General features: G+C 53.3%; 1 protein-coding gene across 3 annotated transcripts in view; it reads left to right on the top strand.

The window, feature by feature from the left end:
- CCDC157 (coiled-coil domain containing 157) overlaps positions 1–14,140 on the top strand; it is a 14,916-nt gene extending 776 nt beyond the window's left edge. For 2 of the 3 annotated variants that reach the window (XM_041728902.1, XM_041728903.1), the window contains exons 2-12: positions 3,190–3,329; positions 5,378–5,636; positions 7,383–7,554; positions 8,290–8,935; positions 9,680–9,757; positions 10,109–10,299; positions 11,478–11,654; positions 11,822–11,990; positions 13,046–13,185; positions 13,633–13,721; positions 13,810–14,140. In XM_041728902.1, coding sequence (XP_041584836.1) covers positions 5,389–5,636; positions 7,383–7,554; positions 8,290–8,935; positions 9,680–9,757; positions 10,109–10,299; positions 11,478–11,654; positions 11,822–11,990; positions 13,046–13,185; positions 13,633–13,721; positions 13,810–14,059 — 2,160 coding nt within the window. In that variant the 5' untranslated portion in view covers positions 3,190–3,329; positions 5,378–5,388 and the 3' untranslated portion in view covers positions 14,060–14,140. Of the gene's footprint in view, positions 1–3,189; positions 3,330–5,377; positions 5,641–7,382; positions 7,555–8,289; positions 8,936–9,679; positions 9,758–10,108; positions 10,300–11,477; positions 11,655–11,821; positions 11,991–13,045; positions 13,186–13,632; positions 13,722–13,809 lie in introns of those variants that run through there. The other variant, XM_041728904.1, reaches the window with a different exon arrangement.

Here is a 14,140-nt window from a genome sequence, read left to right as displayed (position 1 = left end):
AATCTCGCCCTTTCCATTTCCTTTCCTGAGATCCGGTCCTCCTTGTCCCCTCTCCTCTCCATCCCAGCTCCGGACCGCGGGTCGACTTTTAGCCTTTGCTTGGATAGTTTAACAATTTCTTTACTTGCGAAATGGAAATGGGATAGGAAAAGATGCCCTACCGAATGTCTTACCCCATCTCTCTTTCTCACAATCACACACTCCGTAGCTGGTTTATGTCGTTATTTTTTTAAAGATTTTATTTTATTTTATTTATTCATGAGAGACATAGAGAGAGAGAGAGAGAGAGGCAGAGACACAGGCAGAGGGAGAAGCAGGCTCCATGCAGGGAGTCCGATGTAGGACTCGATCCCTGGTCTCCAGGATCACACCCTGGGCTGAAGGCGGCGCTAAACCGCTGTGCCACCCGGGCTGCCTTGTCGTTGTTATTATTAATGTAGAATGATAATGATAGGTAGGACTTATTGTGGGGTTTTTTCTTTGTTTGTTTAAATATTTTATTTTTTTATTCATGAGAGACACAGAGAGAGAGAGAGAGAGGCAGAGACACAGGCAGAGGGAGAAGCAGGCTCCATGCAGGGAGCCTGATGTGGGAATGGATCCCTGGACTCTAGGATCAAGCCCTGGGCCAAAGGCAGGCGCTAAACCGCTGAACCACACAGGGATCCTTTTTTTTTTTTTTAATTTTTATTTATTTATGATAGTCACATAGAGAGAGAGAGAGAGGCAGAGACACAGGCAGAGGGAGAAGCAGGCTCCATGCACCGGGAGCCCGACGTGGGATTTGATCCTGGGTCTCCAGGATCGCGCCCTCGGCCAAAGGCAGGCACCAAACCGCTGCGCCACCGAGGGATCCTCCCCCCCCGCTTTTTTTTTTAAAGATTTTATTTATAACTAGGTTTTATTGAACGTAAGTTTATCATGGACAGCTATTGCACCAAACACTACACGCGGTACATCACTAATTTCTTACAGCAGCTTATTTACAGATGAGGAGAGTGAAGTTCAGAGTTAGTGGTGTGGGAATCCAAACCCAGGCCATTCTTACTCCTCTCTCAGTGCAGCAGCTTATTCCTTTGTCTTCACCAAGTCCCTTCATTGTCCCTAGGGATCCAGGCAGTTAGCAGTCCTGAGTCAGAGGCTGACAACTGGGATATAGATAATTTCAGAGTTTTCAAAATGTTTTCATGGTTGTGACCTTGAATCTCAGGAGGGTCATTGACCAGGAGGTAGGCATAATCTTTACCAGCGGGGTAGAGTCCTATGACTCAATGAAGGAAGGGGCTTGCATGTTGAATGGGAGTAGAGAAAAGGCTCCTTCCCTTCTCTGCAAGTCAAAAGTCTACCTTGAGCATGAGGTAACTGAGGAGAGGGCAAAGTCCACCCAGTTAGTGCCATCACCTGTATGATCTCAGAAATAGTCAATGCGGGGCTGGCAGCTTCAAGCTGAGGGGTTCCACTCAAGACCCAAGAATTACAGAGAAAACGCATGTCAAATGCTCCTTCACTTGTCACACACCTAAGTGATTCTCAAACCATGTTTCTAACTTAGAAATCCCCAATATTCAGAAGAAATGACATAAGATAACTGGCTACTTTTCAATGTTGTTTTCCTCTTACATATTATTGATGCTTTGGCATTTGTGGCTTGCTTATCAGAACCAGAATCTAACAGGAGTTGGTATCTCAGATGGCCCCAGATAGCAGCTATAGTTATTTGACCTGACTCTGACCCTGAACCCCAGAGCCTACAAGCTAGCCTGACAGCCAGACATCCAGCTTATTTGAGGGTGAGCAAGTCAGTGTTTCTTGATGTCTTCACAGACAAGTTCCTGAGTTTTAGGTGCTTTGCCTCCTGAATATGCCTCCTCCCAGGGCAAGATCGCTTGCTTGCTTACTTGCTTTCCTCCCTCCCATTCCAGGAAGGAAACCCAGAATCTTTCAGTCTGTTTGTTTCTGCTTCATTCCTTGGAGATATAAAATCTCACAGGTGGTGGCCATATCTCATGAGAGTCAGTCACTGTGGCAACATATGTGTGCGGGCATGTGGGCCTGTGTGTCTTTGTGAGTGTTGTAGGGTGGATACTCATTGCCCTGTGGATGGAACTGACAGAGCTAACACACGAAAATTTGCCACCCTGTACAGATCCTCAGACCTCAGAGGTAGGCGGTGGCTCTTAGGGACAGGGCTCTGTGTGTCCTTCTCTGTCCCTATTCTTGACACAGTGCCCAAAATGTCAAAGTACACAGTCACCATTTGCTTAATGAACACACAGGGTCTGACCCTCTATACCTGCACTGTCCAGTAGGGTAGCCACTAATCCGTGTGGTGGTGCATTTGAAAATGGTAGCTGGTACAAACTGAGGTGTGCTGTAAGTGTCAAATAGATACTGGATTTTGAGACTGAATGTAGAAAAGACTGCAAAATAATCTCCTTAATGCTGTTACATTGATTTCATGTTGAAGCGATAGTATTTGGGGTTTATTAGGTCAAATAAAGTATTTAATTAAAATTAATTTATTTACTTCTTTTTACTTGTTTTGTGGCTAGTAGAAAATTTAAAATCCCATATGTGGGTAGCATTATATTTCTTTTAAGTGCTGCCCTACAAGCAGCGTGGCCTGAAGACAGAGCAGAGATGTTGGATTCAAGAATCCTAGCTCCCTGAGTGACCTTGGGTTAATGTCGTTATTTTTTTAAAGATTTAAAGATTTAAAGATTTAAAACTAATCCCTTAGTTTCCAGAACCTCAGGTTCCTTGTCTGAATTTGTATGTATTTTTTATTTATTCATGAGAGACACAGAGAGAGAGAGGCCATAGCCAGGGGGAGAAGCAGGCTCCCTGCTGGGAGCCCGATGCAGAACTCGATCCCAGGACTCCAGGATCACAACCTGAGCCAAAGGCAGATGCTCAACCACTGAGCCACCCAGGCATCCCATCCTCATCTGTATAAAATGTATAAAAGAGGCAGATTCAGGAGGTAGCACACAGTAGGTCCTGTGGTCAGGGCCTAGCACTGTTAAAGCACAACCTCTGTGCTCAGGCTCAAGACAGATGACCCCACATAAGCATTCCTCCAGCCCAGGACACCCTCCCCTTCTGGGACAGCCTCCTCCCTGCCCTCCTCCCTGCCAGGAAGCCTTCCTGAATGCCCATTCACTCATTCTTGCCTTCATCCATTCTCAGGTTGAAGAGCTACTTAGGGCCAGCTCTGCACTAGAGACTGGAAGCCAGGCACCTGGATGAGCCTCTGACCTGAACCCCAGAGCCTACAAGATAGCCTGACAGTCAGACATCCAGCTTCATAGGCAGGCACCTGTGCAGAGGTGAGTTGCCTTTTAAATGATCACTCTGGCCATATACAGAACAGACTAGGTGGTGCTGGGTAGAATGAGGGTGACCCCTCAAGGAGGCTGTGGCAGTGGTCTGGAGAGAAGATGGAGCGTCCAACAAACACAGTGGTGGGTTCTCAGTGTGGTCTGGACACGGGATTGGCAGCCCTGAGTGCTTGGATAGGGGGTAAAGGAAGTACCCCGCTGCACATAGTAGGGGTGCCATTTTCTGAGATGAGTGAGGTTGGGCTGGAAGTGGGTTGGAGTAAGAGAGATTCCTGGACTTGCTGGGGATCAGAGAGACCAGCCATGGCCTAAATACTGCCCACGCAGCTCCTGCAGTGGAGGAGTAGAAGTGCTTTCTGCTGCTGAGAAACCCACAAAGGACAAGGGACCCTGCCGCAGGATGGAGAGAGACCAGGGCTGCCCAGCCCTGAACAGAGAGAAGAGGGTGAAACTGGCAAGTCATGTGATGAGCCACTGGAGAGCCCAAGATAATGTCATGCTTCTCCACCTTCTGAGTCAAGGACCAGGGACCATTCATCCAAATCACTGGCTTCAGATATCCGCAGACTCCAGAGGTGGATGAGAAGCATTATGTTTGGGCTGCAGGGTGAAAGGGGAACATACAGAAGGCAGGCAATGGCTCCAGACAAAGATGCTCTTTGCTGTTGTTGCTGCTAATAATAGTAATCACAAGACTAATGGTTATGATTGCTTGAATACTTTTACTGGTGTCTTGCCCTAGATCAAACACTTTATTCATGGATACCTTTAATGGCCTCATAACCACCCGGCCTGGCTGGGGATGGTGTGCCCACGTTACAGCTGAGATAGCTAGGGCTCATAGGGGTACAGTGACTTACTTGCCTGAGGCCATACAGCCAGGAAAGGGCAGGACTGGGATTCTGTACTCACATATGATGGGCCCCCTGTCACCAGAATGATCAGGTTGGGTATGGATAAAAATATTTAGATTTTCCTCTCTTACACCTTAGAACTTATTTTTCCCCCAAATCAACATATTTTTCTTTGTGGATTCTTTTCATTTCTCTATTCAGTTACTCAGTCATTCACTTGCCAGTGAGCCTCTACAATGGGCCAGGCCTTAGGCTGGCCATATGGGGGATTCCAGTGGCTAAGGTAAACTGGGGCCCGGCCTAGAGTGTGAAGGCCATTCCAGCAGAGAGGGATCAGGGTCCAGATGGGGGAACCCTAGAGAGATTATCCAACCCAGCCTGGAGGGTGCTCAGGGAAGGCTTCCTAGAGAAGGTGATTTCCAGAAAGCCTGAAGGATGAGAGGAATTAGGCAGCTGATGGGAATTGGATGAGGAAAGCATGATTCATACAGAGTAGACAGATGGGCCCAGGTTCAGAAATGAGTGCCTGCCCCTGAGCCGCTCCTTGGAGCTGACAGGAGTTGGAATGCAGAGTGTAGGATGGTGGTATGGGGACTAGAAAAGGCTGGGGGGAGACTGCAGCCAGAGGTGGCCTTTCTCCTAAGGGAGCTCTGAGGGGTGTTGGCCAGTGTGACATGGTCAGATCAAGTTTGGCCCAGATCTCTAAGGTTGAAGCGCGTCATTTAGAGGGGGCAGACCTGTGGCCCTGTCAGAAGTGATTGCAATGGTCCAGGAAGGAGATGATGGTAGCTCAATATGATCCAGCACTTCCTGTCACACTGTAGGCACGACTCTCAGTCGTCAATAGCCTGTTCAGTGGTTTGCTGAGGGAGAGGACTGTGGGTACTTCTTGTTCATAGATGTATACCCAGCCTTTAGTAGGGGTGTGGCACACCCAGGCCCTTGGAGGAACTGGTAGAGCCATGGGATTGGCAATGTAGACGTGGGACAGGGTGAAGGAAAGAGATTCTGGTGAGGTCTCTCCACAACCAGGTAACAAAGGGCCTGCAAAAGACTCTTCCTCAGGGTCTAGGTTGGACTTTTAGCCTAGATCTAACCAACTGGGCAGATCCGGATGCTGAAATTTCCTCCAGCAGCAACCATGTGGCTCTGGCTAACAGGGATCCTCTCTGCTCACCCCAGGAATCACGAGGATGGCACACCTGCTGGGCAGCCCGTCCTGCATGGACAATCTGCGCAAGGACCTCACTGACCTTCAGGGAGCCATTGTGGACGTGTTCTCTCGTGCTGGGCCTGTGCGCTTCCCCTCCTGGAAGTTCCCTGACCGCGTGGCCTGTGACCTGGACATGGTGGCCCTATTAGAGCACTATGACCATGTGCCAGGTGACCCCGAGTTCACGCAGCTGTCCCATGCTGTTCTGCTGGAGCTGGTCATCGACAGGTGAGGGCCTTGACCAAACCTGGTGATCTCAGGGTGCTTGCATCTACCCCTAAACCAGTAGACCAGCCTTGGGATCCCCGCCCCCAGCAGGGATCACATTGATAACAATAGTCACCTTTAACTGAGTACCTGTCAGGAGGCTGGCCAGCTCAGGGCCCTCAGTGATCTCAGCTTCTGTCATGTGCTGTGCTTTCTGATGCTCTCCACCCTCAAGGAATTGCTAGTGCCCCTATAGGTCCCTGCAGCCCTGCACCTCCAAGGGCTGCCTCTGCAGCTTCCATGAGCTGCCTCCTTAGGGTTTCCATGCATCGGGGATATCACAGCTGCTGCTCAGAGTTTCCATCCCAGGCCCTTTTTCCTAGTGTTTCGGGGGCTATGCTGTTCCTACTGCAGGTCACCAGGTCAGACTTGGGATATGATTTTCCAGACTCTGGCTCTATTGGGAAGATTGCCCTGCAGCCCCTCCACTTCTTCGCTGTCATTAAACTTAACATGGCCGTCAGCCTTCCACTTTCTGGGGACCACAACCCAGGTTCCCCGTGTTCCAGAACCATACACATACTGAAGTCATGGAAGCCTAACAGGCAAGGACACCAGCAGCTTGGGGGGTAACCTGCCTGGGGACACCTGTCCTCTATAAGGTGAAGGCTCTGAACCATGTGAAAGTATTATTTGTAACCTGTGAGAGGCTAATACATAAGCATAGAACACATCATCCTTATTCCGTGCCTTTACGTGTGCTGCGCCCTCTGCTAAGAGTGCCCTGCCCACCCCTTCCTGGTCTCTGGCCAAGCCCTGCTCATCCGTCAAGGCCCAGTCTCCCCATGTGCCTGTGAAGCTATTGCTGACATGTCTCCTCCACCCTCTCTGTCCAGGCCATGCTGTGTCTTTCCAGGTGCTTTCCCACCCCTGAGTGCCACCCCAGGCAGGCACAGTCCTCCCATTCATAGTGGAAGACACCTTGGCACAGATTGGGGCAGGGCCTGAAAGCAGGTGGTACCTTGTCCCCCAGACCTTTTTTGCCCAAGACTCCAGTAGGTTTAGGATGACCTCTCTGCCCCGGGAACAAGACAAGGTTGCTTAACCTGCCCAGATGTTTTGTAAATACAATACCTCTTCCTTTAAGATAGCATGGTTCCCATTCAAATACAAACTTATCCTTCTAATGCCTCTCTTCCTTAAAAGCAGCTCGACTCTAATTTTGAAAATCAAAGTTGGGATAGACACCTCTAGTGTCTAGATGACACTTACATTTCCGATGTCACAGAAGCAGCTTGCCGTGCAGAAGACGACCCTGACTAGGATCAGGAAACTGCTGGGTGCCCCTGCCCTGCATGCTCACCCTGAAGCTGTGGGCAGGCTCACAGATGCTCGCAGGGTCTCAGCTCTGTCCTCTGTAAGGTGAAGGTTCTGAGCCACATGATGTACTACAGCCACCCACCTAGCACTTGCCAAGCATGTACCATACAACTGAAGCGAGACCCGGTCTACCAGAGCATCCCAGTGTGGTGGGGAATAGCTGGGCAGAAGTGCTGTCAGCTGGGAGGCCCAGGCGAGGCCCCCAAGTTCAGCCTTTGGGGAGGGCTTCCTAGAGGAAGTGGCTCCTGGATTGGGTTTGAAGCGGGTCGGGCAGAGCATATTCCAAGGCCCTCTAGGTCCCCAGAGCCAGAGGCTACTAGTCATGTGGTGTGCAGGCACACTGGCACCAGGTTCTGTCCTAGCTGACCCTGCCATCTCTGCCTACAGGCTCCTGCTGCTGCTTCAGAGCTGTGCAAGCTACTTGGAGAACCTTGGTTTGGAGCAGACGGTGCCCCCTGCCCGGGCTGTGGGGCCCTGCATGTCTGTGGGGCTCACAGTGCGGCGCTTTTGGAACAGCCTGCTGAAGCTGGGCATGATCTATCAGCAGGCATCCCCTCAGGTGAGCTGGCTACCCTCACACCTGTCCACCCTGCCCCAGTCCCAGCTTCCTTGCACACCACGTGTGTAACTTCCGTGGGCTTCATGCTGCTTGAAGGAGACAGTGTTAACTCTGGAGCCTCTCAGTCGAGGGCCATGCAGTATGTAGTCAGCAATGCAGGCCTAGGGAGTCATGTCTGGACTACCTGGCTGTGCTGTTTATGTTGTGGGACTTTTGGAAAAGTCCCTACCTATCTTGAACCTTACTTCATCTGTATGGTGAGAATAACAACAGTCTCTCCATTTTGCGGGGCATTGTTGGGTAATGTTAACATTAGCCCCATTTGTTATGGCTTATCCTGTAATCTTCACAAATCTCCGTGAGAAGGACCACCATCACCATAACATGGAGGAAAGGAAAATTGAGAGCAACTATGGTGACATTAAGATCAAGCTAGTCCACTAGGCGAGAACCCTATGACGTGCAGCTGTGGCTTCACTGTTACACTTCTGGTATCATGCATGTTATTACATGGAGCCTGGGGCTGGGACAGGGAGCAGCAGAGAGTTGGCCTGTGCTTGGTAAGTTGAGGCAGCATAGAAAAAAGGTTCTCTCTCTCTCTCTCATTCACATTGGTATCAGATAATATCTAAGGATCTTCACATCAGGAGAGGCTGCACAGAATATCTCCAGGATACTGATCACCTCCCAGGCCTGTCTCCCTCATCTGCTTTCCCTTTCTTTTCCTGACCACAGAAAAGGGTAAACCAAGGTGAGAACCTCACCTCTAAGCCCACAGCCAAGGGCGAACCAGCCAGGAGCCCTGAATTTGTGACTGCCAAGTTCATCAAGCCCCCCTCCCCGATGCCAGACCTGCCCCAGACCTGCCAAGAGCTGGACAGCCTCCCCATCAGCGTCCCCCTACAGTGTCCAACCAGGACTGCCAAGAACAGTAGGAGCGTTCACTCCCAGACTGTGGAGACAGCGCTGGTGCCCTGCGATGCATGCATCAGCGTCCAGGGCAGCCTGCGGGAGGTAGGCAAGGTGATCATCAGCCTGTGTCAGAGCCAGAACTTGCCCTCGTCCTTAGGCCAGTTCCAGCAGTTGGTACAGGACAGCATGGGCCTCAGGCCACTGCCGGCCACCACCATGGGCCACTGGGCAGTAGAGCAGAGCAAAGACTTGACACGCCTCACTAAGCACATAGGTGCCCTCACTCAGCTTGTTGGGCCACTTAGGGCCCAGCTGGAGGAGGCTGAGGGGCAGAAGGATGGACTGAAGAAGCAGGTGGGCCAGCTGGAACGGGCACTGCAGCAGGAGCAGGAGGAGCGGCGGCGACAGGCGAATGAGGCTGCACAGCACCTGGTGGAGTGGGAGCAGAACAAGCAGCAACTGCTCAAAGGTCTGTGTCCCTAGTTCAAAGGCCAATTCCTCCCAGAAGCTGTCCTGGAGACCCCTAGTCTCAGGGCTGGCTACAGCTTTAGCGCGGGCCCTCCCAGGAGCAGATCCCATAACAGGGCTGCAGGTACAAGTAGTTGGTGTCAAGAAACCCAGGCCAGGGAGTGGCTAAGAGATACAGAGGGAAGGCTGCTCATCAGGCTGGTTATACCGCAGGCATCTGGAGCTTAACCCCATGGAGGAACACTGGAGCTGGTGCTGTAGAACACATGGCTCAGAGTTGTTCTGTCAGAGGGCAAGGGAGCCGGAGAATTCATCTGCTCACTCCTGTGTGTCATCGAAGGGGACTCCCTGGGAAGCTACAGCCCTGGTACCTCCAGCTGGCAGAGCAGCTGCCTGGGCTTCCATGAAAGCCATCGGGCAAAGACACAGCTATGGCACCGGAAGTGGGCCAGCACCTGCTATTGTTGTGAGGCCTGAGGGATTTGGGCAAGTCACTGGCCTTTTCTGAGCCTGTTCCCTCTGTGGAGGACGCTGAGGCCCAGAGAGGTGTAGAGACATGGCAGCTGGCCAATAGGAAGCAGGGTGAACGGGGACCCAGGCCTTCTGGCACCTGCCCAGAGCTTCTGCAAACCCAGGCAACCCTTCCACACAGCAACAGCTGCCACTACCCTGCAGGGTGCACTGGGAGTGAAGGCGCTGGCCAGGCCCAAGGGAACCTCTGACGGACCTCTCTCTCTTGCCATAGAAACAAGTGACCTCAAGATGAAGGTGGCTACCCTGGAGGGGGAGCTGGAGCAGCAACAGGAGTCCATGCAGGCCATGGGTGAGGAGCCCCATCATGTGGCCCTGTGCCACATGCCCTGTGCTCAGTGGTGCAGCTGGATAAGCACCCTCTGTCTCTGTCCCCTGGGCTTCTGGGGCAGAGAGAAAGGGACCACAAGGATGGGCCTGACTGGTCGCACTGTTGGGTGGGGTGCCATCTCCCACCCAGAGAGCAACTTCTGTTTGCACAACCCACTTCAGGAAGGGTTCAGAGCCCCATTTTGTGGCTAAGGACACTGAGGCCCAGAGACAGGCTGTGACCCCTCCCCCCCACCTAGGTCAGAGGCAGTGCAAGGACTTACATCCAGGATTCCCCTGCTCTGCCCCTTCCCGTGCCCAATCAATTCTGCAGAGACAAAGGCCCGGCAGCTTCAAGAGGAGGCTGCGCGCAGGGCAGAGGCCGAGAGGCAAGTGCAGCAGCTGGAGGAGCAGGTGCAACTGCTGGCCGGGCGGCTGGATGGGGCCAGCCAGCAGATCCACTGGGCCAGCACAGAGCTGGACAAGGAGAAGGCTCGTATTGACAGCATGGTCCGCCACCAGGAGGTGAGGCGCCCCCAGCACCTGGAACATCTGCAACAGAGGCTGCTGCAGGAAGAGAGCTCCACTGGTGGGGGGTAGAGGCTTATCTGTGGAGTACCTGCTCTCCAACACACACCCACTGGGGAAACAGTGACCCAAGGACAGATACAGCCAAAGGAGGCCTTGTCTTGTTCTGGAGGAGCTCCCCAGCCACTGCAGCTTTGCTGCCAGATGGCTAAGAGGTGCAGGGAAAGTATAGCAGGGGGCCACAGAGGGACAGTCACCCAGGACAGCTTCTGGGAGGAAATGGCCTTTGAACTGGATGCTAAGGGCTAGTGACTAGTCTATCAGGAAGGATAGGGAGGGCAAAGGGTGAGGCAAGGCATCGGGTAAGAGTAGGCTGAGGGAGCAGGTGACCTGCCATCTAGAGAAAGGGATGGGTCCGGAAACTGTCCTGACTGGTCTTCCTCTCAGAAGCTCGGTGGGGAAGCTAAGACCCCAGATAGAAGGCCCCAGCGTCAGGCATGGCCCAGGATGGGAAAGCCTTTCAATCCCAAGCAGGTGCTCTTCTCAGTGCCCTGCGAACAGTCACAGTCACCAGATAGCAGATGTGTGCTGTGAACGAGGTGCTGGGCTTTGGCCTCTGTAGCCCTCTTTTTTTTATTCCTTACCACAACGGTAAGAGGTAGATACTCTTGTCATCCCTATTTTATGGATGAGGAGACTGAGGCATGGTGAGATTAAGGAAATGCCCAAAGCACCACAGCTAGCCAGAGATGGAGCAAGGACTCAGAGCATACCAGCACTGGTTCTTCCAGTTTTGCATTCAGTGGGTGTCAGGAAATGGGGGTCCCAAGTGATGTGGGCTGATGGGACACAGGAGACCTAAGGAGTAGCAGCAGTGTATTGGCCAGAATTCCTCTCCGAGTGGAGACTGTGACTGGAAAGAAGAAGGGACTAGACTGATAGTCAACTGCTTTCAAGGGGGCAGGGGTTGGGGGGCCTGGCCCTGACTGGGCTGGGGGAGTACAGTGGGCTATGCACCTGTCTCCCCTCTGCCCCTTCTGCTGCACACGTGTGCACAGCCTCCCCTGCACGTGAGGCACAGGGGGAGGGTGGAAGATACTGTAGCCTTCTTTGTCCTGTGGCTGGGCCTTGCCCCGTGGGCCTCACAGCCTCCCTGCTCGCCCACTCTGGCTTAGTCCCTGCAGTCCAAACAGCGAGCCCTGCTGCAGCAGCTGGACAGCCTGGACCAGGAGCGTGAGGAGCTGAGGGGCAGCCTGGATGAGGCCGAGGCCCAGCGGGCCAACATGGAGGAGCAGCTGCTGAGTGTACAGAGTGAGAGGGAACAGGGACAGAGCCAGGTCTTGGCCCAGCAGGTAGGAGCTAGCAGGGTAAGGGTGTGGGCTGGCTCTTCCCTTTCACCAGAGGGGCCTCTGGCCAGCTAAGTGCCTATAGACCTGTGCTGTGTCTGGATGGGAGGGGGGTGCCCCAGGGGAGCCAGGAGCCATTCCTTGGGCAAAACTTGAGCCTCTCCCTGCCTTAGGAGCTGCTGCAGAGCCTGCAACGGGAGAAGCAAGGCCTAGAGCAGGCCACAACGGATCTGCAGCTGACCATATCGGAGCTGGAGCGCGAGCTTGTGGAGCTGAGGGAGCGGGAGCGGCTGCTGGTGGCCTTCCCAGACCTGCACAGACCCATCGAAGCCCAGATCCCAAGTAGGGGCCCGGAGGTGGTGGCCAGGGCATGGAAAGGCAGCTGAGGGCTCACCTGGGCAAGACACTGGAGTCTGCAGCTCCTCAGCCTGCAGCATGATCCCTACCAGGTCCCCAGAACGCACAGGTGCTTCATGTGTTATCTACTCTGTGTAGATGGGAACATGGAAGCCCAGAAGGGAGGTGACTGCTCCTAGTCGCATGGCTGAGTCCATGTGCAGGTCTAACTGCGTCTGTAGCCTGTGCTCTTTACCATATCACATACCAGTCCTTGCTCAGCGTCCTTGTGTCCTCCATCCTGGTGTCTCCCCAAACCATACCATGGAGCTATCTCCAGGGGCACAGCCTCAGGTGTCCAATGTCATGCATCCCATGGCATAGGAGAGCTAGGTACCTGTCTCAGCAGAGGATGGGATGCCAGGCAACCTAGGTTCTCATTCCAGGCCCTCCAGCCCTCATCCTGGGAGGGTGAATCCACTTGAGAGCTCTTGGAGGATCCACCGAAATTTAGCTGGTCACAATAGGTCATCAGTCCTGAGTCCTATGTGCCAGGCCCTTCCGTTGTCTTCTGATCCATGCCACAAGATGGGTAACAGCCCTTTTACAAACTACAAAACCAAGAAGCAAAGCAGACAGCAACTTGCTCTGGTTCATGGAGTCAGAAAGAAAGCATATTATCTTCCAAGTGGTGGGAAAGAATGTCTTTGCTGAATTCCTGTGACTCATACCCCGGAGCTGGCTACATGACTTAGACAACTCACTGTCTCTCTGGCCCTCTGAAAACAGGAAGCTTTGGAAAGAGATTCACTCTCATCTAGTTACAAAGTCTCCAGGGAGTTTGAGGTCCCACTCAGTTCTTAAATTCTACAATGCTATGGTCACCTCCCAGCAGGTAGAGAGTGGGAAACAGGGATCAGGCCTCAGGAGAAGGAAGATGAGGGGGGAGGCCTAGTGCACTGATCCAGCTCAGCTGGTGTGTGTACCCTAGGAGGTCCCATTCCACTGGGCACAAGAGGCAGCCCTGGCGGGGTGAGATAAAAGACAGTATGTCCCTGCAGGCTCCGGCAACGTTACAGACGACATGGAGAGGCAGGTCCAGGCCAACGACATCCGCATCCGAGTCCTGCAGGAGGAGAATGGGAGGCTCCGGTCTATGCTGTCCAAAATTCGGGAGGTAGCTCAGCAGGGGAGCCTCAAGGTGTGCAGCCTGACTCCCCAACCTGAGAGGGCCAGCCCTTGGAACTTGGAGGAGGCCCCTGACCCAGCAGGTCTTCCAATACCTCCCTGGGAACCTATTGAAAGCCTGCCTCATCACATGTGATTTCCATGTTTCAAGCAGGCAGGAGTGTTACAGTACTTGCCAGTTCTAAACTCCCCGCTCCAGCTCTTGTTACTTTTATTTCAACTACAACCTGGAGCCTGGTCAGAAAGCAAAACTTCCCACACTTACTGCAGCTGAGGTGGCCCTGGAAGGCTTCCCAATCCCTGCCCCTCAGAGGAAGGGGCTGCGGGTACTGGTTTGGGCCCTCTCTCCCCCCTCCACGGCAAGGACACCCTTGCTGAACAGTGCAGAGAGTTTTCCTGGGCCTTTCTGAATTTGGCTTTCTTTCTTTTTTTTTTTTTTTGAATTTGGCTTTCTTTGCAGCTGATTCCGCAGGACCAGCTCTGGGCCCCTCCAAGCAAGGGAATCCAGAGAGCAGTGCCTGCAGCTCAGGCCCAGAAAGCATCCCCAGGGTGAGTAAGGCTTTGATAGAGGTGGGGCAGACAGGGGTGGGCTGGTCCCCCTTACTCACAGGGGTCTTGCCATCTGGTCCTCCCTCAGGCCCCTGGGCAGGCGGCACCTGCCTAGCAGCAGGACACCCAGTGCGGGCCGGACCCTACCATGCCAGCTCCAGGCATCCCCACTTCAGCAGTCCTGCAGTCGGCCCAGCAAGTCCTCCCTGGAGGACATGACCCACTCAACCAACTGTGCTCAGAACCCCATCCGGGCCTTGGCCAGGCTGAGGAGGAGACTGTCACCAGGCCAGGGACAGGCCAGCCCTGCATACCAGCCCCAGGAACGGCCCACATAGCCTGCTGTGCAGTGGGGCTGGGGGGCAGGTGGCTGGCAACCCATTCCATGTAATAAAGCCCCGGCCATCTCCCCACAGCAA

This window comes from Vulpes lagopus, chromosome 14, assembly GCF_018345385.1.
Source record: "Vulpes lagopus strain Blue_001 chromosome 14, ASM1834538v1, whole genome shotgun sequence".
NCBI classification, from domain to species: domain Eukaryota; kingdom Metazoa; phylum Chordata; class Mammalia; order Carnivora; family Canidae; genus Vulpes; species Vulpes lagopus.
Note: the sequence above shows the minus strand (reverse complement) of the source record. Positions and strands in the feature narration are given on the sequence as shown.